Source organism: Muntiacus reevesi, chromosome 4, assembly GCF_963930625.1.
Source record: "Muntiacus reevesi chromosome 4, mMunRee1.1, whole genome shotgun sequence".
In the NCBI taxonomy this organism is placed as follows: domain Eukaryota; kingdom Metazoa; phylum Chordata; class Mammalia; order Artiodactyla; family Cervidae; genus Muntiacus; species Muntiacus reevesi.
Genome location: NC_089252.1, coordinates 72,715,449 through 72,740,076, shown reverse-complemented (window position 1 = coordinate 72,740,076; position 24,628 = coordinate 72,715,449). Strand labels below are relative to the sequence as shown.

Here is a 24,628-nt window from a genome sequence, read left to right as displayed (position 1 = left end):
TGGGGCGGTGGGAGACCCTCTCTGGGTCTCCTCCATCTTCTTCAAAGGAGCCCCGCTAAAGGATTACGCTCAGATGTCACACGTCAGCCTTCATTGAGTATACCTGGGTGTCCTGGTGGCCCTCATCAGCCCCGGTGATGAAAGATTCTGAACCTGACCTAAAAATCAGAATTTTGGCAGCTTGCTTTTAGATATTATTTCAGTCAACTACAGAGAAAAGCCCCAACAGGCTAACCAACCCTAGAGACTCTTTACACAGCAAATGGCCATGTTTCTACTTGCAAATCCCTTGGCATACATAGTGATCCCGAATTAGAGAAAAGCAGAAAGAGCCTGGGGCTGGCTGACTCCACCTATGTCCCGTTTCTTCTGCGGGTCTGGGAAAGCTCTGTCTCTGGTGCCTTAAGGTGGAGGTTTGTCCTCTCCCGATGTATTGATGTTAACCCCAAACTAGATTTATTCACATGGTGTACTCTGGTGAATAAGGCATTTTTAAAAATAACTGGTGTGATAAGAACAGTCATACCTACAAAAATATATGTCAAATTCTTGGTCAGCTTAACAGGGTGGAAATGGGAAGTTGGAACCTGGAATTTTATCAGACTTAATACTGAAATACATCTGCCCGCCTCGAGGAGCATTCCTCCCGGTGCAAGGGTCTGAGTTGGGCCAATGGAGCCGCACAGAAGGGACGTGTGAGGCCCGGGCCTTGGGGACCAGTCTGATGAAGGGGGTTATGGGAGCTCAGCACCTGGATGTCAGGTGGAAGGCTCAATTTTATCTTTTATAGTTACAGGTCGGTTGTCCTGGTGTGATTCCCAAGCTGGTCTCTAAGTCCTTCGTATTATAAAATTGATTTAAAAATAAACAAGAAAAGTGAAAGTGTTAGTCATCTAGTCTTCTCTGTCTCTTTGTGACCCCATGGATTGAATAGCCTACCAGGTTCCTCTGTCCATGGGATTCTCCAGGCAAGAATACTGGAGTGGGTCGTCATTTCCTCCTCCAGGAGATTTTTCTGATGTGGGGATTGAACCTGGGTCTCCTGCATTACAGGCAGATTCTTTACCGTCTGAGGCACAGGAAACCTCAGTTAAATCTGGGGCCCGGATCCCTCTTCCAGAGCCCAGGTCCCTCTGACGGGTGGGCTGTGCCCCCGGCCTGTTTCCCTTTGGAATCTCCCGTCTGGCAGAATTAACTGCGCCATTTGGTGAAACAGCAACCATTTGCTCCTGGAATTATGGCAACCTGTACAAAATATACAGAAAACCATTAGCCTGGACTTCTCAGGTCAGTATTTACATGAGGAATAGGCATTTAAGTCACAGTTATTTTATTCTGACTGCAGTTGGCCTGTCACTTTGTGGAAGCATCTTTTAGGAAGGAAGAAGCATTAACAGTGAGCTTCATCTTTTTTTTTTCTCTCTCTGACTCAGCATTGGAACTGGCTGTAGATTCAGTCACATGGTCCTTGGATTTTGATAGTGATTCAGTACCTGGACAGTAATGCCAGCATGAGGGCCAGAATCTTAGAAGGGGCACAGAGAGGCTCCTAAAGAATCAGTGCTGAACTTCAGGTCAGGGGCTGGGATAGTGGGGCTGAGGGCTGTTCCCGATCCCCTTCTTTTCATTGCTAACGACCTGGTACCTGCTGTGAGTGGGCTGGATTCCAGTCCCTGCTGTACTCTTGTTGCTTAGTCACTCACCACGTCTGACTCTTTGCGATCCCATAGACTACAGCCCTCCAGGCTCCTCTGTCCATGGAATTCTGCAGGCGAGAACACTGGAGTGGGTTGCCGTGCCCTCCTCCAGGGGCTCTTCCTGACGCAGGGATAGCCCGTGTTTCCTGCATTGGCAGGCAGATTCTTTACCACTGAGCCACCTGGGAAGCAGTCCCTGCTCTAGAGAGAGCTCAACATTTCCCTCATGGGGTGAGCACGCCTTTACTGCCACAAGTAAGTAAAGGCTTTAACTGACAGGTAGCCCTGCTGTTTAATATCTGCCCAAAGTAGGGCCACAATTTAACCACAGCGAAACGAAAGTCATCATTTTTGGTCCGTCCATCCTTAGTCCCTTCAGTCGTGTCCGACTCTTTGCGACCGCATGGACTGTAGCCCAGCAGGCTCCTCTGTCCATGGGATTCTCCAGGCAAGAGTACTGGAGTGGGCTGTCATTTCCTTAATATCCAACAGAGTCCTGGTCAAAAATGTAAAGCTCTGAGCACTTGTGTTCATGCACATTTCTATCCCCACTGGGGAGAAAACTTAGTAATTCATCAGGGCCTATGACACAAGAATGTTAAAGAAAAACTGTTATATACACTATCTCATTGCTTTCTAGGCTTGTTCTCTGCAACCAGCTAGTCATGGAGGCACCCAGAAATTCTAACAAGGGGAATCACTTGACAGGTCATTTCCTAAGATTTTCCTTCTCTGCAGGGGGTATTTGATCATATGTGCTCTGAACTGTTTCCAAGTTACGATCTGTACTTGCGGAGGCTGCTGTGGAGGTGGGCGTGAGAGGCATGAGGAACTGGCAGCCTTGTCTCAGAGCAGCTCTTTAAGTTTTCATGTAAAGGAAGGTTCCGTGCTAACAAGCTATGAAAATCAGCGGTGAAGAATTGGGGTGGAGAAGTGGGGACTCTCACCCTTTAGTCTGTGCATTGGAGGATATTCAGATACAATTTGAATTAGACTGAAGGGCTTGCTTGGGAGTGTTCTCTTAACACACCTCAGAGGTAGGAGGAGCTGACAAGTGGCTCACTGTTCACAGGTGTGGGGGATGTTGTCACTCCACAACCAACAATGCATGGTCTTGCAAGACGTCTCAGAGTGCCTCTCTTTGAATTCAGAGCTGTAGAGCATTCATGAACCAGGGCTTGGGGGAGGCAGCCGTCCACTCCTTTACAGATCCCACAACCCGATCCAGGAGCAGCTCAGACCAGCAGAGGTCAGGTTATTTTGGGCCCTCATAGACCTGAGCTGACTGAGCTGTCCTTAGAGTGATGTACTGGCCCACTCTGAGTGACATTGTGAGAAGCAGCCTCCAAAGTGCGTGTTGATTTGAAGCAATTTATGGGGAGGGTGCTGTATCCTATGTTCTCTCCATAAGGACCTGTGGGATAAATTTCTCTGGGATCTCAGCTCCCGGAGCAGCATCTTTTAAGGAATGGATTTATGATTCTAACATGGCTTCCATGGCTCAGAAAACTGCTCATAGTCTCCTGCAGATATAAGTTTAATTATTCAATAACGATTTGATGACAAATAACAACATTCCATCTTACCTCATGCTGTGTGTGTGCTGTGTTTAGTCATGTCCAACTCTTTTGTGACCCTTTGGACTGTAGCCTGCCAGGCTCCTCTGGGATTTTTCAGGCAAAAATACTGGAGTGGGCTGACATGTTGTGACATTCCAACATGGCACTTCCATGTTGGAATCTTCCCAACCCAAGGATCAAACCCACGTTTCTTGAGTGTCCCGCATTGCAGGCAGATTCTTTACCACTGAGTCACCGGAGAAGCACTTCTTACCTCCCATTATCCCCCAAAGTAAAGTACAGATGGACTAAAGAGCTAAATGTAAAATATAAAACTATAAAGTTTTTAAAAAAACAGGAAAGCATTCTTAAAACCTTGGAGATTTAAAACTTTCTCAACCAGGACACAAAGTTTAAAGGAAATGAAAATAACTGATTATTAGTAACAAAATGTTTTGCATGTAAATATACTTAAAGTTAAGGAGAAAGTGATAGACAAGGGGAGAGTATTTTCAGTGTGTGACCACCAAAGAACTAAGCTGTAATTAGAAAATAAAACTAATTTCTAAAAACCAAGAAGAAAAAGTCTGACAAAATAATAGAAGAAACATACAAATGTGTCTTTCACAGAAGAAAAAAAATGCAAATAGCTGTAAATATAGGAAAAAATATTCAATTTCAGTAGTAACTATGTCAACTAAAAAGAAATATAATTTTTTTTTCACTCACATAAAGTTGGCAACGATGTAACAGACTGACACCACCAAGTATTGTTGACAGTATGAGAAAATGCGCTCCACAGCGCAAGGCTGTGCAGACTGCTGTGAGGTTTGGAGAGTTTAATTTGGGGAGTACTCATTAAAATTAAAGATCCATTTATACCTCAAGTCAGCAAGTCTGCTCCTGTCCTTGGATAAAGAGGTTTGCACACTGGTACTTTCTGCGGTATTGTTGAAAACACCAAACACTGAAAAAGTCTTGAATATCCATCATTATAGAAACTATTGATTGTGGGTTCCTCCCCTCCTTGGAACACTGGGGAACTGAGGGGGTTGGGTGGGATGTTTGGAGCAACACTGGTAAAGTTCTTTTATCATCAGCATGACTTAGAATTGCCTGTGCCTGGTGCAAGGTGATAATAAAAAGGCGGACTTGGATTCGATTTATTGTTGTTTTAAAATTCTCATCAGGCAATGCTTCCATATTGCTTGCGTCCTGGACAAATTGCTCCCACTCCCACACTCCCCCCTGGGGACCGCTGGGATGCAGAGATCTGTGTGCCCTGACCTCTCCACCACTTACTGTTAGGAAGAAGGGGTGGAAGAATAGAGGGAGTAGGATGCCAATTTTGCTGAAACACAGATACATTTACAGAATAATATTTCTAAATGTGCTCTACATACATGATGCACAAATACAACTGTAGGCATTCGGTGGGAGACAGCAGGGATGTAGGGTTGTGGTCAAGGCAGACTATATCTGTGGTGGTGGTTTAGTCACTAAGTTGTGTCTGACTCTTGGAACCCCATGGACTATAGCCCGCCAGACTCCTCTGTCCGTGGGATTTTCCAGGCAAGATTACTGGAGTGGTTTGCCATTTCCTTCTCCAGGGGATCCTCCCAACCCAGGGATCGAACCCCGGTCTCCTGCACTGCAGGCAGATTCTTTATCGACTGAGCTACCAGGGAAGCCCGACTATATCTGTATGTTTTCATAACGTCTTTGCTATTTATATATTTACATATTTACATACTTGCATATATTTATAAGAATGCGTGCGTGCCTACTAAGTCACTTGTCGTGTCTGACTCTTTGCGACCCCGTGGACTGCAGCCCGCCAGGCTCCTCCGTCCGTGAGGATTCTCCAGGCAAGAACACTGGAGCGGGTTGCCACGCCCTCCTCCAGGGGATCTCCCCAGCTCAGGGATCGAAGCTGCGTATCTTGTGTCTCCTGCATCAGCAGGAGGGTTCTTTATCACTATGCCATCTGGGAAGCCTTTATAAGTATGCAAATAGTTAAAAATACACATTTATATACCTTTTCTTTTTTGAGAGGAGAGCTGCCCTCCTAAGCTGAACAGAAGGGAGGACGAAGAGGGCCGGGGTTCTGACGTCCCCAGAAGGTCGGTGCCATCGCCACCTAGTGGGGAGGGGAGGATACTGCCGGGAAGGCAGGCAGCCTCGGTCCTGGTCCTTTCTGCCCGGCCCGCGCCTTCGCCCTGTTGATGCCTCCTAAGACTCATCAGCAGAAGGCAACTTACAAGTCACCTTCGAATAAACAGGGAACTTCAGGCACCTAGTGGTGATGGATAGGTGGCATTTAATACCTGCATTTCAATCACGCAGACAACCCTCAAGAATATCCCTTGAGGCAAGTCACCCAGAGTCCCTGGAAAATTGTCTCCACTTGAGCTAGATGATACTGAATCACAGTTGAACAGAATTTTATAAATTTTTCATTTACGATCACGACAAACTCACATGGCAGGTTTGTAATGCTCTTATTTTACAGAGGAGAAGGTGAGAGCCTGGACCAAACTTCTAAGTAATATACTAGCAGATGAGGCAGCATTGAGGCTAAATTCTGTGACCTGAGGACCTCTGAGGTCACGACTACCTTAAAGGGGGCCCCAGGATCAGGGACCTGGCTGACACATTCATAGAAGCTGATACATTTACTGTAGCAGATGATGGTGATGTCCTGGGCTGTATCCCCCTAGACCTACATGAGTTGCCCACAGCCATGGGGGACAATTTCTGACCCACTCATGGTTTTCCACCTCAGATCCAGTCTCTGTCTTCTACATCTGAGGGGTTTCTCAGACACCATTCATGCAAACCTGTGTATAAAGTTTATGTCCACCCTAGGTGGACCTCTTTCTACCAGTGGGAGATAGGAGACTGGGTAAGTGCTGCCTATCTTCTAGGGGGAGAATTCTGAGCTGTGACCCACATAGCTTCTCAGCGGGTCCCTGGTGGGATGGAGCCCCAGTGGCCTATGTTGTATCTTCACTGGCCTTTCTCATTTCTTGGTTTCACTCTTGGGTTTCCTGGGATTGCTTCTCTCAAACTCTACAACCAAAATTTTAATTCCAGACCTGCTTTTTATGGAACCCAAACTGAGAATGTAGGACACGGTAGCTAGTGGGAGATGCAACGATGTTCAGAAAGTGGGTGTGGTTTCCCCAGGAGCCTAAAACGTCACGTTGATAGTAATGTGAGTGGCAATGATGATGGGCCTACAGAAGACAGAGGCAACCTGACTAGATCTTCCACAGGCTTGCAGTTTCAAACGGTTCAAAAGGGCATTTGAACTTTCCGGGCTTCACTTGTGTCACTTTAGAGTTCAGAAAATATCGCTATGGGAAGGCCTGAGTTGGCATCACAGAGTGTAATACTCAGTCCATGGTGATCACTGTGGAAGAGATCACCATGGATGTGAGAGGTGAGGGCAAGGTCATAGCATGATCATAGATCCAGAGCTGGGCATGAGCAGGGTGTATTCAGAGAATATAAAGTTAATCTGGATGGGAGTCCATGACCTACCTGACACTGTCAGTAAAGGGAGAGAGAGAGGGAGTGAGTGTGTGTGTATAGAGAAGTGTTTTTCTAGGGAGAGATTCTGTAGCTTTAATCAGATTCTCTAAGGGGGTTCATGAGCTAAACCACGAGGGAGGAGGCTCTGAGGACTCTTGAGATGGCTTGTGATGGGAACCAGGAATCACAGAATGTTAGTAAACTGCGCCCTCAGTTATGAGATCGAAACAACATTGACTGTGCCCTTGTTTGTGTTCTAGGAGAGAGCTCAGCTCTTTACAAGTTATCTTCTCCACTCATCACAACCATCCTCTGAAGTGGGTTCTAATATTATCCCCGTTTGACAGATGAGGAAACTGAGACCTAAGAGGATGCCTTGTCCAAAGTCACATGGCTGGATGTGAACACAGGCAGGCTGATTCTAGACCCCATCCCCTTAACTCCATGCCAGGGGTCCTCAGACTTTAATGCACAGCAGAATCACCAAGACAGCTTGGGCTCCATCCCCAGAATGTTGGATTCAGCAGCTCTGGGGCAGGGCCCAAGGATCTGCATTTCTAATAAGTTCCTAGGTGCTATGGTTGCGGCTGGTCTGGGGGCCACACTTTGCAAGCCCACTTTGAACCCTAAGCTCTCATCTCCAGAGAGGAGGGTACGCCTCCGAGAGTTGTGACCTGTGTCAGAGGCAAAACCAAGATAAGAACCTGGATTTGTGGGTTCAGAATCGAGGATTCTCCATGCCACTCTTGCTTGGAGAGGGGCTCAGCCTACTTAAAAATGAGTGGGTGCATATGTGCACCCCGCTATATTACCTGATGTGTGTCCAGCTCCGGGGGATGGCCACTGGGGGAAGGCAATTCCTTGCTTAGCTCCTCGGAGCCCCCCCGGGCCCTCCTCCACCTTCGGGCCCTCCGATCTGCGGCGTGGGGGGCCTCCTCAGGCTCGCTGCTGTCTGAGGTCTCCCTGCCAGCTGCCTGAAGGTTGAAGTTCACATCCAGCTCTCCCTGTAGGCGCATCTTCTCGGCTGCGGGGTTCCGGGGGGCCTTCCTCTGCAACCAGGACAGCCTGGTCCGGTGCCCAGCTTCCCGGGATGAGCCCACAGAGGAGGTCTCCGAGTCGGACCACATGGCCTCAGGGTTGGGCGAGGGCCCAGAGGAGGCAGAGGGGCCTTGGTCTGAGCCCAGAACCTGTGCGGGCTGAGTCTGGGGTTCCCTGGGCAGAGCCCGGGGCTGCAGGCACAGCGTGCTCAAGGCCTCCCTCCAGTCAAAGTCCTCCTCGCTGTCGGAGCCTAGCTCATCGTAGGCGGATGCCACACTGGAGGCTGCTTCCAGGGCCTGAAACGTGCCGCTCTTAGGTTTGGTCAGCAGGCGGGTTGGGGGCAGAGCCCCATCCTTCAGGGCCATCCAATTCCCATCGGGGCTCTGCAGAACTGGGGCCACAACTGTGGGCAGGAGGGAGAGAGAAGCCAGAGAGGGACCGTCAGCGCCTCAGAGCGAGGGGCCCCTCAGACAGCCCTCGTCCTCTGCCCCCCTCTTCCTAGAGCTCTTTCTGGCCTCCCCGCCCAGCCGTGGGCTCCTCCTTCCCTGAGTTGCTGTGACAGCCTTTCTGGTTCCCTCCAGTATCCATCCTGGCTTCTGGCTGACCACGCACAGGGCTGGGCCCTCCTCCCTGGTGACAGGGGCCCTGCGGCAGGGGCTGGGTCTCAGTCATCCTGTCCCAAGACAGCTCGTGCGTGCGGAGGAAAGAGCGGAGGCTGGGAAGTCAACTGTAGGGATGCTTTGGGCTGAGTAAACCCACCTCCAGCTCACACCGAGAAACTCAAGAGCAGGGACTGTCCTCAGATCTTTATTTCCCCGCACTGAGCACGTGTATACGGCAGACGCTCAGTCAAGGTCTGGGAAGTGAGAGTGTGTCTGGGGGGATATGAATGTGTCGAAGGCGCTGTCCAGACTGAAGACTGAAGGTGGGTTTACTCAGTGTCCCTACAGTTGACCTCAGCCGTGGCCCAACAGGCCCCAGAGACGGCCCTTTCCCGGAGGCATAAACAGAACTTCTGAAAATAGTCCAAGGACATTGACCTTCTGGGATGACCTCTGTACCTCCTCTGTTCTACACTTCTGCTCTGCTGAGATAGAGCAGTTCCCCCAAGGAGTAACCTGCTTCCTGCGAAACAGATCAGACATCTTTCAAGACCTCTGGGGTTAGTCTGGACAGCTTGGAATGTCAAGGACCGAGTGGTCCTCAGAAAAACCAGCTGTTTTCTACACAAGTGCTTTCTATTCTTTAAGGCTCCATCCTGAGAGGTGCACGGAGTTTTGAGCCGAGTATGAAATCTTTTTTGTGTGTGGTGTTGTCGAGCTAAGTTTTTGTTTCTATACAATGAGAAAACTACACATAGGTGCCTTAGTTTAGAGAAATTTATGCACAAAACATGTTTTGAAAACCAAGATCCTTTGCAAATTTATTTGGAATGCTCCTAACCCAGCAGGAACTGTTTTGTGAAATGGGCTGTCTGCTAGAAGTGCTTATAAAACCTCCTAAGTTGGTCAGTTTCTTACTCTAAATTTTGAAATGCTCTTTCTTTGTTATTTTTACTGTGGAGACACTTGTTAACATGCATAGTTGAAGAGTCCTGACGCTTGGGTCACATTAGCTTGAACACTGAAATGAATGCCTGCTAGGCTGGATTGGTGTTCCTGTGAAAGTGAAAGTGTCTCAGTTGTGTCCGACTCTTTGTGACCCCATGGACTAGACAGTCCATGGAATTCTCCAGGCCAGAATACTAGAGTGGGTAGCCTTTCCCTTCTCCGGTGGATCTTCCCGACCCAGGAATTGAACCGGGGTCTCCTGCATTGCAGGTGGATTCTTTACCAGCTGAGCTATCTGGGAAGCCCTGGTGTCCCTGGCCTACATCTAATAAGACGCCTGCTCCTGTCCACACACAACAGGCAGCTGAAGCGGGGCTGTGCAGCCAAGTGATCTGAACCCACCTCCCCACTGGTTCGCAGGTCTCAGCAAGCAAACCGCCCACATGGGAAGCATGCCCGCCTTATATACAGTGTGCTGTGCGAGAGACCCCGTGACCTGATGGCCCAGCTGTCCCAGATGGGCACGCCCCCCACTCAGACTGATGGTAGGAGGGGCTGAGCAGCCTCCCGACAGCATTTCTGAACCCCGCAGAACAGTTACTTGTCTGGTCCAGCCTGTCCACGCTCTTCCAGCTGGGCAACGCCTCCTCCTCCCTCGGCTGCTGGCCCCTTGGCTGCCTTGATGCAGCCTCCAGCGAAGGGGTCCTCAGGGCATCTCCTCTGCTGAGTGAGAATGCAGACTGTGACCGCTGTGCAAAGAAAAGAGGGGGAGGGGTGACCTCGTCAGGCACAGTTCCCAGGGGGACTGCCTTCCGATCCGCAGGCACCCCACCGCATGGAGATGACGCAGCTGACGGTAATGGCTTTTCTCATCTTGAGGTTCAGAACGAAGCTTCAAATCAGTGCATCCTGCTGGGAAATGATTAACTGCTCAGTCGTGTCTGTCTCTTTGTGATCCCGTGGACTGTAGCCCGCCAGGCTTCTCTGTCCATGGAATTCTCCAGGCAAGAATACTGGAGTGGGTAGCCAGGTCCTTCTCAAGGGGATCTTTTCTGACCCAGGGATCGAACCCAGGTCTCCTGCATTGCAAGCAGATTCTTTATTGTCTCAGCCACCAGGGATGCTACATCATGCCATATAATGACACAAGTGGTTCCCCATTTATTCCACTGCAAGTGGCCAGGCCTCCCAGAAAGCATCAGAGATGTAGCAGAATCCAACAGAGCTGGTTCTTACAAGGCTCCTACTTACCCAGTCATTCTTCCAGCTGAGATTTCTTAGGGCCAATTGTGTGTGATGAAAATAAGAGCAAATTCCCTTCAGAGACCTCCAAACCTGAGCATTGCAGGAGTGTAAGTAGAAAATTGTAGTACAATGTAATTGCTGAGATAGATAAATGAGCCAAGATGGTCAGTCCACAATCCCAGAGACTCTGCAACACATTCCCATTTAGTTAAAATAAACTCTACCTAAGGACAAGTGGTAGAAATGACTGACAAGAAACTGTATCATTTCTGTATGTTACAAATGTAATTTCGAGAATTTGTAGCTCCCATGTTCTATACAGGGAATTTCATCAAACAGAAAGAGACCAAATTTTTCCATTGTCATTTAATGAGAGAATTCTCTTCTCTTGGGGATTTACTTTGCTCTTTTTATATGGGTGAAATGGAGGAAGGAAAGGGCCAAGCCACAGAAAGCATCTCTGACTGATATGAAGCAAAGTATTGATCTCTGACTTCGGCCTTAGGGAGTTTGGCGCCACCTGCTGGCCAACATCAACACTAACAGGCCTACTGCCTTCTCCCCCGGGGAGAAACGCATGGGCTTTCCTCCTCTCCCACCACAGATGCTGAGATTAGGAGGCAAAGGGGGAGCGTGTTTGGAGAGTTGTGGGCAGGGCCTCCAGGCAGCTGAGGCTGGACTCGGGACTTATCTGTACCTGGGCTCCAAGATCACTTCTGGTGCAACACCTTGACTGAGTGACTTAATTTCCTGAGAAGCAGAAACCTAATCTTGTTCTAGCTTCCCAGGTGGCGCCGTGGTCAAGAATCCACCTGCCAGTGTAGGAGACGCGGACTTGATCTTTGGGTTGGGAGGCTCCCCTGGATAAGGGAATGGCAACCCACTCCAGTACTCTTGCCTGGGGAAGTCCCATGGACAGAGGAGCCTGGCGGGCTGCAGTCCTTGGGGTTGCAAAGAGTTGAACACCACTACGTGAGCAACTAAGTGCATACACACACACACACACAGCTTTGCTCTGCGCACAGCAAATGTATACTAAGTGGGAGCTTTAAAACGCCGTTTGGGAATAACAAAGGAGAATAGCAAACACCAGCCACAGGGTATCTGGGTGAAAAAACTGAGCATCATGACTAGGGTTTGGGGAGAGGACAATGCCCTCTGTAGCCTCACCCAGAAGGATGGCTAACCAGTCTGAGAAAAGAGGGCTGAGGACTGGGGCCCAGTATCCCCTAATCACAGGCCCACAGCCCTCCGACACCGGGCGTCCGCACGCTCTGCTGGAGAGGGTAGTGCAGCCCGTTCTGGCCCCGAAAGAGTCTTAAGAAGCCTCTTCTACTTTCCCTCACAAGACCCTGAGGCCGATCCAGGAGGAAGATGCATCTGCAGAACCAATACAGAGCCCTCTAAGCTGTGTGCCAAGGGTCACGACCCAACTCCTCTTTGATTACAGAGGAGAGTAGGACGGGCCTCGATGCAGCAGTCACAGGTTAATGCAGCCCAGGCGCGGAGGAGCTCTCCCCCTCTTATTGATCGGATAAGATTCTGTGTGCATTCAGTTCAAACAGGCGGTGGCCTGAGGGAAACCCCGTTCCTCAAGCTGGGCTGAGAGTCCTGCTGCTTTAATGCTGTGTTATATGACACTCTATTGCAACATCTGTTTTTCTGCTGGTGTCCCCACTAGGCTGCAAGCAACTGAGGGCAGTTAAAGGACGGTTAATGGTGACAGCTCCTGGCGCAGTAACTGGTATAGAACCGGGGATCAATGCATGTTTACTGTGGAGCGGATGTTACTTGAGGTAGGCCACAGGATAGCTTTTCAGAAGTGCCTGTTGATGGTGATGACCTTCCTAACTTCTTGGGTGACACTGGGGAGCAAGAGAAACAAAGAAGAAGCCCGCTGTCATCCTCACTCATATCATGGAGGGCAACGTCTTACTTGGAGGAGAGCCAGGCTAACACACTCGTCCAGTGGATTTTTGGCCCAGGGTCAGTTCCATCATTCCAAGGGCATGGAAAGCACTGATCCTGTCTAGTGCCCTGAACAGCTCTGGGTATTCAGGGAGCCATCTACAATTTTGGGAAATCCTTGACAGATGATGAGTGGTGATCATAGAGGAGAGATCAAGGCTGACAGTCTGTTGGCAGGTGAAGTTATTAAAAATGAAGCAAAAAAAATCCATCCCTGTCAAACTGCCATATATTCAGGGGGATACACCCTTCTTTTTAAAATCTGGCTGTGCCATGTCTTAGTTGGGGCATGTAGGATCTAAATCCCTGGCCAGGGATTGAACCCATGTACCCTGCACTGGGAGCATGGAGTCTTAGCCACTGGACTACCAGGGAAGTCCCAGGGGGACATAGCCTTGACATGCCTCCCACCTTGGACTGGCAAGAACCCTCTCTTCCTGTAATCACACAGATCTTCCTGTCTCTGCTACAGTCATATTCCAACTTGTCGTCTCTTCCACGGACTGTGAGCTCCTTGAAGACAGTCTTCTGGGTGTGACCCTCAGTCCCACATTTGTAACTCAATTTGTAGGATTATAACTCGGTCTGATTCTAAGGAGCTGATAGCCTGTTGCCAGGCGCAGTATTCCTGCAGCCTCCCCTGAGCTGTTTTCTATACCCTGGCCTTTATTTTTCTATCTACAAAACTTCACACTATAAATCACAAAATACATGTTTAAAAGAGAGAGAAAATGATAGTATTTCATTTTGCAGTGGCTCAAACAATATTTTATGTCTGTATGTGTGTGTCTGTAAGAGGTGGCTGGGTTCCACTTCTATAGGACAAAAAGGCTCCCTTACTTATAAAAGCCAAGATCAAAACAGGAAAAGTCCTTCTCTGGTCCCAACAGGGAAGATGAGATCTATGTTTTTCATGAGCTAAGGATGCCAGGCTTTCATAACCTATTTCAGGCAAGCCACTGTTTCACACTAGGGGAAAAAACTACATCCTGACAACCACAAAAGTCCCTGGAGAGCTGCCTCCAGCACATCTCAGGACACTGCCGGTCTGTGGTCTCCAGCCAGGGTGGAAAAGCCCCAGTTTTGAGACCTAGACCCAGCTTTGCCACAAGTTCATTGCAATAAACATATGGCCCAGAAGATGGCGCCACCATGACACTTTTACTTGCCAGTCGGTTCAACCTCCTCCCTCTTGGGAAGGGATGGGATCACTCGGTTAATTTATTTGCTTTATTATCCTGGCTGGGCACTCTGTGCCCATCCTTCCACTCCCACCCACAGCGTCTGTTTTCCGTCCTCTTACCCACCCTAGGGTCCTTGGAAGAAACAAGGCTGGCCTTGTCAGCAAGGGCCGGCCTGAGTTACACTGTCTGCACATCTATGCTGGGAGGCTGGGCGTGGTGGGTGGAGCCCATGGGTCCAGGAATGTTATCATGACAGCAAGGCCTTGCAAAGATGGAATGAGACTTTCAAGCCGGCCCCGCCTCTTAACTCTTGGGGCATGAAAGTGTTGGGTAAGGGGTCCCGTGCCAGCTCCTCCTCCTGGGCTTCCCTGGTGGCTCAGAAGGTAAATAATTCGCCTGCAGTGCTGGAGACTCGGGTTTGATCCCTGGATCGGGAAGATCCCCTGGAGGAGGAAACGGCAACCCACTCCGGTATTCTTACCTGGAGAATCCCATGGACAGAGGAGCCTGGTGGGCTGCAGCCCATGGGGTCACACTGAGTTGGACACGACTGAGCGACTAACACTTTGATTCTAAGCTTCGGGGATCAATGCCATGCCAAGCACACAGAGTGCTCAGTAAGGATCAGTCAAAATAGCAGCATTTATTAAGCTCCGCCACCGAGCCAGGGCAACACCTCCATTCCCTCACTCTGTCCAGCTGGGGACATGCAGGTGACCTGCAGCAGCTTGGACCAACTTGCCCACGCACATGGTTGGTGAGGGGCGGAGGCAGGGCTCGACCTTGGGTCTGTCTGGCTCCAAGCTGATGCTCTGCTGTGGCCTCTTGGTGCTGCGCCTGACACCCTTTCCTGAAAGCCTGGGGACAACGCGCTCCTGGCTAACAGGCCTCAGCCCAGCAGGACGTGCCATCCAAACCAGCTGGTTCTGAAGCTTTAGGCAAAACTCACAGGGTGATCATCAGTTACTTTTGTTAAAGCTTCCTCTGCAGTCGCTGGTCCTCTGTGTGGGCCGCAGCATCCCACCCTCCTTGTATCTCTTGGGATGGGATGTTGTTGCTATGACTGCAATGATGACCATCATCGCCAACAGGGCAGACTCCCTGGGGCACTGATCATGGCTTCAAAATAGTCTCTGCTCTCAAGGAGCCCACATCAGAGGTGAACAGAGAGTGAAAGTTTTTAGTATCAAGGGTTTGTGGGCAAAGGGGTCAGCAACAGTGTTCGAATGAATAACAGCTGAGACATAGCTTTGCTTTGTATTTCTGGGGTCAGGCACAGCCATTAAATTCAATCCAATAATTGTAACAGTAATGAAAAATACTTCAGGTCTGTACTATGGCCATTTAAAGGAGAGAGCAAATGTGAGGGAGGAAAATGACAAAAACACAAAGAGAACTGGCTGAGGAAAACAGAAAAGGATGGAGAAGAGACAGAGACAGTTAGAGACACACCTCAATCGCTGGGCACATTGCATGCCCACCCTCTGCTATCATCATTGTTATCATTAGGATCACCACATTAATACAGAGGTGACTTTTTACATACACACGCCCAAGGAGATGGGTACTAAATGAATGATAAGCCCCTCACTGGTGCCTGTTAGGATATTGCATCTTAAGGCTTTGAAAATCAGACTGCACTGACCTCCTTCCTGGCGGAGAGCCACACAATCAGAGAGGAAATTAAAAAGAGGGATGATCACACTGAATTTTCTTTCAAGAGAACAGATGAGAAGTCCTATCTGACTGGAGATGGATTAAGCTTGGGTTTTGCAGTTAAGCCCAAGGACAGAGTCCTACAGGGTTATGGGGTTCTGCATGGTTACCCCCGGAGGCAGAGTATCCACATCCCTGGAGGATTGAGACACAGGAGGGAGCACTCTCAGGAGGCCAGTGGTCCAGGGCCCTCCAGGGTCTGCAGGTCCGGGGCCCTCCTCAAGATGCCACGAAAAGGCCATCTTTCAGCCCCCAGCCTGTGCCCCGCCCCCCACCAGCTTTGGGTCATTGTTCCTTGGTAGTTCAGCTGGTAAAGAGTCTGCCTGCAATGCAGTTCAATTCTTGGGTGGGGAAGATCTCCTGGAGAAGGAAACGGCTAACCCACTCCAGTATCTTTGCCTGGAGAATCCCCGTGGACAGAGGAGCCTGGCAGGCTACAGTCCACGGGGTCACAAAGAGTCGGACAGGACTGAGTGACTTTCACTTTCACAGATGCCCAGGTTCTGCCTCAGACCCCGTGAGTCAGCGCCCCTGAATGGGGCGCCAACAGGTGATGAAGATGAGAGTCCAGGGTGAGGACGGCTCGTGGGAAAGTGGGAGAGCCACCTGCCTCGAAGTCCTCAAGATCCAAGGCTTGGCCTGCTCTTTCATATCCAGGTTCTGGCCTGTGTCCTAAAGCACTTCCACTTTTTCTGCCCTCTGTCTCTCCTTGCTTCTCCTTCTGTTTATCTTGCTCCCTAGACCAGAGCTGTGTCAGAAGACTTTCAGGGAGGGTGGAAATGGTCTGTAACCGCACTGTCCAATTTATAAAGTAGCCACTGGCTCCAGGGGCTAGGGAGGACCTCAAATATGGCCAGTGTGACTGAAGAACTGGATTATAAATGTAATTTTAATGAATTTAGCTTTAAACTGTCACTTGTGTCTTATGGCCACCATATTGAACAGTGCAGACCTGGAATCTCTGGGATGAAAGGGGCCTTAGGGATCGAGTCCATGGATCTCATTGTTTACAGGAAGAAGCCACATCAAAAGCTATGGAGCAGGAAAAAGGCATTCAACTCTCAACCCCACTGATAACTAGCTATGGGAGCTTAGGCAAATTATCCTATAGCTTAAGCTTCAGCTTCTTCACCTATAAAATGGGCCCAATAATACCTGTACCTTTTGGTGGAGAGTCAAAGAAATAATGTGATGGGGTGATTTTCCTGTCTGCCTGTCCAGTTTTGTTTTTTTTTTTTATGTACAGTTGATGCAATGGCATTTCACAGGTGGTGCTAGTGGTAAAGAACCCTGCTGCCAATGCAGGAGATGAGAGTTCGATCCCTGGGTAGGGATGATCCCCTGGAGGAGGAAATGGCAACCCACTCCAGTATCCTTGCCTGGGAAATCCCATGGACAGAGGAGGCTGGTGGGCTATCGTCCATAGGGTCGCAAAGAGTTGGACATGATTTACAGTATTGTATTAGTTTCAAGTGTACCGCAAAGTGATTCAGTTACATATATGTAGTTTTTCAGATTATTTTCTGTTAGAGGTTATTATAAGATATTGAATATAGTTCCTTACACACTAAATCCTTGTAGTTTATATGTTATTTCATATATAGTGGTGTGTATCTGTTAATTCCATACTCCTAATTTATCTCCCACCTCCCCACACACACTGCCAAGCTTCCCTTTCTTCTTCAGCAATCATGGTTCATTTTATATGACTGTGAGTCTATTCCTGTTTTGCACATTAGTTCATTTGTATTCTTTTTTAGGTTCCACACATAGTCGATGTCCTATAATTTGTCTTTCTCGGTCTGACTGACTTCATCAAGTATGATCATTTCTAGGTCCATCCACATTGCTGCAGATGGCATGATTTCATTCTTCTTTATTCTGCCTTTCCAGTTTTAAATTGCACCTATGTGCTGCCTCGTCCTCTGCCCCATGCTATGACTGTGGGTCCCTGCAGCTGACAGAACACAAGTCCTGCCGGCCAGTCCTGCTCCTTTTCTGGCTGAGTTTCCACACCCAGGACCCAGCCTCTATCCTCTTCCCCACACACGCCCTCGCTGGGGATGGAGGAACACACACCAAAGGACTTTACGGGCTCGGTGACGTTCCCCAGACATGACAGGCCCGAACCCTCGGGTCACTGGATGGACACTGTGCTTTGTGACCGGGGAGAAGGAACAAAAAGGTCTCTCCACATCCTGATGCCCCATCCACGTGCCGCTGTGACCTCAGCAGGCAGCGGTCATTCTCTCCCTGTCCTTCTCAGCTTCCGGAAAGCAAGTGCTCGGGTTGTAGGAACAGACATGGCCCTAAGAAAGCCACTCTCCCCACGGGACTCAGTGCTCAGACTCCTTCTTTTCAGAAGGAATTTTCAAAAGCTTGTTGACAGTGTTATTTTTCCTAAATTGGTCTCTGCGTAAAAACCCACCTCCCCGTGTAAGAGACCAGCCTCCTGGCCCCCACTCCACGCTGTCTGGCGGGCACATGAGCAGACTACAGATGCTAGGCGTGGCGGCCCCATTTCTATGGGGAGAGCGGTTCTGGCTGCACACAGCAGCGTCCCTGTCGGGGCGGGCCGGCGCGGCATGGGGGCTCACCCAGAAGGTGGTGGAAGCTTGGGGGCCCCCCGGGGAGGCTGTGGTCCCCTCGTCAGCTGCCTTTGCCCCGCAGCTCTGGGGCTGCGGCCACTCCGGCTCGTCTTCCACGCGCTGCTCACTTTTGCTCTTCTGTTTCCTTATGATCTGGGGAGGAGGCAGGTGACAAAGGGGACACGTTATTGGAGAGACTTCCAGAGCTATGTGGTGTAACTGGGATCATCTTTGGGAAATTTTTAGTCATGGAAGAGCTTAGCTTCAACAGAATACCAGCCAGTTTCAGACCCGCCTTGTGATAAAACAGCATAACCAAAGTGTTGAACATTCTACAGCACTTTACAGTTTAAAAGTAGCCCTTTTATGATGCTGACAACCCTTTCTATTAATTAAGCGCCTACTGTGTGCCAGTCTCTGTGCCTGACACCATATAGTGCAAGGGCTTCCCTGGTGGTTCAGATGGTAAAGAATTTGCTTGCAGTGCAGGAGGGCAGGTTCAATCCCTGGGTCGGGAAGATCCGCTGGAGAAGGAAATAGAAACCCACTCCAATGTTCTTGCCTAGAGGATTCCATGGACAGAGGAGACTGGCCGGCTGCAGTCCATGGGGTTGCTTGACACACCACATATGCTTTACCTCGTGTAATTCTCAGAATAACTCTCAGAGCTACCTACTGTAACTCCCCCTATTTTACAGATGCAGAGTTAAGCGCAGAGGTCATCAGTTAAGGACACACAGCACATCAACAGTGGAGCTGATCTCAAACCCAGAGTCTCCGGCTGTACACCCTGACTTAGGAAGGGTCTGAAAGCCCTAAGGAGGGGCAGATATCAAGTGTCATGAAGGAAGGCTTCAGCTTGTCTGCGCCGCTTGCTATGTTGGGCGCGGCCGCTTGGGTTTAATAAGCCCCTTTGTACAGAGGTCTCTGGGCCCAGTTCCTGGCTCCTCCCCCACGGGCTCAATCCCTAAGGGCAAGCAGGTTCACACCGCCTAGTTGTCGCAGGGCAATGCACCCCCTCTGCCTCAGCCCCGGAGTACAGTGGCAAAAATGAGAAGAAACAGGACAAACGGCGCCCGAGACAACAGTGGCACCCGCGGCGGCGCTTCCGCTGACCCAAGGCCCTGCTCCGGCGGGCGGCCCCGCCGCCGCGTGGTTGCCGGGCGCACCCACCTTCTGTAGGATGGTTGTGGCCAGCTCCTCGGCCAGCTCCTCCTTGTGGTCCCGCAGGTAAGTGGCCTCGTTCTGCTTGTCCTGCAGAGGGAAGAAGGGAAGGGCGTGAGCTGTGGGTGTGTTTGGGGGACTCGGCAATCGATTTCTTGGCAGTCCTGACCACAAATGCAGGGGGAGGGTGGGCTCAATTCAAGGATGGTTATATGATGATGGCGTCCCCACAAGATGCACTTTCTCTTGGCAGCCAGGACCCCACCCACACCACCCTCCAGACAGACATTGTGGGACGGGGTCAGGTGGCATACCAGGCTGTCCCCATAGGCTTCTGCTTTGGAGATGGCTTCCTCGATGGCCTCTTCAGCCACGCGTAGGGCGACAGCCAAGGTGTCCATCATGCTGTGTCCTGGACAGGAAACAGAACACAGACCACTTCTAAAAGGCAAAGACAAGTGAAAGGTCCTTGTGTCAAAGTCATGAGCTGACTGGGACGAGGCTAGGCCATCGTCCTCTTGTGCCCGGCACTACACACAGCTCCAAACGTGCAGAGTGGCTTCAAGAAGACTGGACGAAGGGACTTAATACAGCAGTCCTTCATCTACCTTCTCAGACAGAGATGATGCTTTATTTTGTGCATGTTCTGTATCATTTGTAATGATAGGCAGGAAAACTGTGAAATCTTCTAAGGGCTGTGCGCATGGTTTAATTCAAATACAATACTCACAAAAGAATTTTTTAGATTCTAAACCCATACTGTCAATAGCGTTGGCCGACCTTGCCCAGCTCAACCACCTGCTGGGTCACAGACCAAGTATCTCGGTTTAACAACGCTGTGTTGCAGATGAACAGCGAAGGGACTCAGCCATACATATACCATCCAGGCTGCCACATAACATTGTTAGAGCTGAGATTTGAATTCAGGGCTCTCTGTCTCCAAATCCTGTGATTTTAACCACAAAAGTGAGATAAATACAAACTAACATGATTTTTAAAAATAAGGCTATCATGTATCTAGTGAATGTATTTTTTGCATATGGCAACAAACAGAAGGAAGTGTCCTTAAGCCAAAGGACTTCCACAGGTGACAGAATTCTCTTTGGAGTCAAGTACTTGGAAGAGTTCTGCTTCCTGGAGGTACTAGATTTTTACCTCTTACTTGAAGGTGAGAATTTCTATCATTCCTCTTAGTTCACCCCAGAAGCCCAACTCACATCAGGAATGAGATCAGAGGTCTGCAGGGGCTGGTTGCCTACATCTCCTCCTCCCCTTCTCAACCTCCTGTTTCCATCTATAATCTGCTAGTCATGCATTATTGAACACATGCAAATCTCCTGAAAGCTGCCTCGGGTTCTTTGTAGAATGAGATAAGGTGTAAATATATCAATTCATTAATTAATCAACCCCTAAATTAAAATACTTAATTCAAGCTTCTTAGGCTCCTGAAGACACACATGAGGACAGAAAGTGGCATTTGGCAAATATAATAAAATCTCCCAAACCAACCCGAGCATATGTGCTATGCATGCTAAGTCACTGCAGTCATGTCTGACTCTTTGCGACCCCACTATATGTGGGGTCTGTATCTATAGCCCGCCAGGCTCCTCTGTCCGTGGGATTCTCCAGGCAAGAGTACTGGAGTGGGTTGCCATTCCCTTAAACTCCAGGGCATCTTCCCGACCCAGGGATTGAACCAGCATCTCTTATGTCTCTGCATTAGCAGGCAGGTTCTTTACCACTAGCACCACCTGGGAAGCCCAAACCAACCCAGTTAAACTCAAAGCCATCTAGCCAGGCAGCTGATGAGGACATCGCGGGCTGGCTGTGTGTCCTGACAGAGACACGCCTAGGGTTCAGCACCCCTCAAGTGTGGCTGAGTGAGCACACGCTTTCCCTGGTGTTTCTATCAGAAGAGTATTAAATTTAAGTTGTCACCACACTCAGTGCTCCCTGGAGACAGACACCGTATCTCCCATCTCTCTTCTTTAAGATACCAGGCAATGTGTTTTTCACAGAAGTAGTGCCCTACAAATTCTTGTTGATTCAAAGTGCACCATGCCCTCCCCAGCGCTAGGCTCCGAGGGCCCTAGTGATGCCCCAGTAAACACCACCACACTCTCATGGGTTTTCCGAGCCATCGGGTGATCAGACACATATGTAACAGCTAAGAAGCGCATGGAGATCCTGTGACCGGGGCCAGTCACCAGCTTCCATAGAGCCCTGGAAAGAAGGAGCGTGGAGACATCAGAAAGGCTCTGAAGGCCACATTTAAGACTTTGGCACAAGGTGGAGTGGAGCGCTGAAGATGTTTGGTCCGAAAGTGAAGGCTCGAGTCAGCTTCAGAGATAACTGGTGGGGGGGGGGGGGTGTGTGGAGGGAGGATAAGAGGGCAGAGGCAGAGTGGCCGAAGTTTAGAGGACCAGTTAGGTAGAGGGATGGTTACTTTTGTGTGTCAAAGTTATAGCTGCTGCTGCTAAGTCGCTTCAGTCGTGTCCGACTCTGTGCGACCCCACAGATGGCAGCCCACCAGGCTCCCCTGTCCCTGGGATTCTCCAGGCAAGAACTCTGGAGTGGGCTGCCATTTGCACCAGCTGTTTAATCCAACACTAACCCAGGTGTGGCTGTGAAGGTTTCTGTAGGTGTGGTTCACATTGTGGTTACTTGTGGTTAGTTGACTTTGGGTAAAGGATGTTACCCTTGAAAATATCAGTAGGTCCCATCCCATCACTTGAAAGGCCTTAAGAGCAAAAACAGAGGTTTCCCAGAGAAGAAATCCTGCCTTAAGACTTGAGGATCAATTCCTAAAGAGTTTCTAGCCTGCTGACCTATTCTATAGATTTTGGGCTTGCCAGGCCCCAAAACTGTGTGACCCAAGTCCTTGAAATGAACTCCTTTGCATGTGTGCATGTGTGTTATGTGTACATATCCTATTGGTTTTGTTACTCTGGAGAACCCTGGCTGATTTAAATGGGCACTGAAATTAATATAGGAATGTTAAGAGCAGGAAGGTGCTCAGGCCATAGAATAGAATAGAAAAAGAAAAGAACTTTCTATTGGAAAGGAAAAGTGCAATTTTCTATTGGAAAGAGAAAGAAAATTTCTATTGGAATAGAAAGAAAAGAACAGGGTTGCAAACAGAACCGATAGGAACTTGGGAGACTGGGTGGAAGTGGGGAGAGGGATTGAGGGAAAGGTTAAGTCTTGATGGTGGACTTAAGTGGCTGAGGAGCTTGATTAGGACACGCTGAGGGGCTACAGCTACTCAGGATCCCTGGAGGAGCTACAGCTCCTGATGGTCAAGCATCAGAACTCTGAGTCTAGAACTCTGGGGCTGAAGTGAGAGCTAGGCGTTCAGACGGAGGTGCACCTTGGTCACGTGTCAACCCAGAGAGAAAATTCAAGCAGGAAGGATGAGAGAGGACAAGACTTTCATGCGAAGGTGTCTAAGGAGAGAACAGGGTGAGTGCAGAAGTTATGGGGGCAACAGAGAACCAGGGGGACTAGGAAGCACCTGTTCCAACACCCAGCACTTCAGGGAAGGAGTGCAGTGTTGGAGGAGGTTCTATTTGTAATTAGCAGTTTGTTTTGCTTTTGATCTCTGTTCTAAAGGAACAATTATATTGGTATAAAAAGTCAAAGTCAATCCATAAATGGTATGTTCTTTCTAAGAATATTTCAATATGAATTGCACAAGTGAGTTTGTTGATTGTTATATTCTAACTCCAGAAAAACCTATACTCTAAAAGTGAAGTGAAAGTTGCTCAGTCCTGTCCAACTCTGCAACCCCCATAGACTGTAGCCAGCCAGCCTCCTCTGTTCATGGAATTCTCCAGGCAAGAATATTGGGGTGGGTTGCCACTCCCTTCTCCAGAGGATCTTCCCAACCCAGGGACTGAACTCAGGTCTCTTGTATCGCAGGCAGATTCTTTACTGTCTGGGCCACCAGAGAAGCCCGAAACACACACTAGTTGATCATTAAGTATCTAGTGGTTGGTAGGGAATGAATGCACTTCTCTAGGTTACACCTTAGATATATTCAACTATTTTGATGATGCATTCACACAAATGGCAATTAAAGAAGACCCAGGGAGATGTTCATACACAATAACAGAGTTCCATCAGTGGTCCCAATGCAATGAGGGACCTAACGATCTGAAGGAGTTTCCAGTCCTCCAACCTCCCATTAGGTGTAAACCCATAAGCAACCTTACCTTCTGACTGCCTATAAAAGGTTGAGTCACTGCCTGAAACACTTCCTTCATTCTCCAGGTTTGCCTCAAAAAAGTTTCCTCCTGAGAGAGAGAGAGAGAGGATGTAAGATTATCCAAGGTGTTCAGTGAGCCTGGCGCACCGTGCTACTAAATTGGCAGACCACCATTACCCACTTTGATTATTTGCCTTGCAAATAGGTTTAGGGAATTCCTGGGTTTTTAGGCAATGAATTTAGGGAATTACTGGGTTCCACAATAAGCTACAGATTTTGACCAGTCACATTTTTTCTTGCTCATATTAATTCCTCATGTAGCATCGCTTCCACCCCCAACTTTCTTCCAGAGCCTTCTTTGGAGGTAGCATGGAATCAAACATGGAACAAAAGATTGAAGTCTGAGAGCTATGAGGTCATTTCCTGGATCTGCAAGTGACTAGTTGTGTAACCTTGATCAAGTTACTTAACCACTCAAACACTTGGTCTCCTTACTAGAAAAGCTGTGATAATGACAGAATTCTCCTCGTGATGAGTGATGAGACACTGAATGCCTGGTCTTTAGCTACTGTTCATGGCATCAATCCAAACAGTTGCCTTTAGCCAGTGAATTAACTGTCATTAGCAGTTCGGGGAAACAAACCCAGAGCAAAACAAAGTAAGCCTCAGCATTTGATCTTTTAAGGCCTACTGCCTCTTCTCTGGTCTCCGGTCAGTTGAATGCACACCCTAGTGCCTTAGTTCCAGGCTGGAAAGTGCAGTTGGCTAAGCCCTTTTTCAGTTGGGGGTTTACCATCTGTATTCACGCATTAACTCATCAAATGAGATCTTTGAAGGTGTGAGGTGTGTGTCATGGCTCTTTCCTTTTAAAATTACTATATTGTATTCCCAGTGCCCACGGCAGCATGGTGATAGCAGGAGCTCAAGAAAAATTCTTGAATTGGATGCTGGTGGAAAACACTGACAGAAGCAAGAGAATAAACGTGGGTCTACATGTCTTAGCTCAAAAGGGGGAAATGCTACTGATTCCAAGTCAAACTAAGCAGTAGACCTTTGATACAAATAATAGAGCCTGCGCTTCCCTGGATGGGCTGCAAGGGGCTCTGGTGTGGAAACTCTGAGGGTGACTGCCGTAGGTTCCCGCCGCGGGGCCAGTGGGATGTGACCTTTATGAG

The 24,628-nt window shown here is 49.0% G+C and overlaps 1 protein-coding gene across 4 annotated transcripts in view; it reads right to left on the bottom strand.

Moving 5' to 3' along the window:
* The window catches only part of MYRIP (myosin VIIA and Rab interacting protein), a 217,899-nt gene that overhangs the window by 48,093 nt on the left and 145,178 nt on the right, over positions 1-24,628 (bottom strand). For 3 of the 4 annotated variants that reach the window (XM_065935249.1, XM_065935248.1, XM_065935250.1), the window contains exons 5-10: positions 23,461-23,541; positions 19,561-19,658; positions 19,256-19,336; positions 18,092-18,235; positions 9,983-10,130; positions 7,606-8,234 (exon numbers count right to left, since the gene is read on the bottom strand). In XM_065935249.1, coding sequence (XP_065791321.1) covers positions 7,606-8,234; positions 9,983-10,130; positions 18,092-18,235; positions 19,256-19,336; positions 19,561-19,658; positions 23,461-23,541 — 1,181 coding nt within the window. The remainder of the gene's footprint in view (positions 1-7,605; positions 8,235-9,982; positions 10,131-18,091; positions 18,236-19,255; positions 19,337-19,560; positions 19,659-23,460; positions 23,542-24,628) is intronic. The other variant, XM_065935251.1, reaches the window with a different exon arrangement.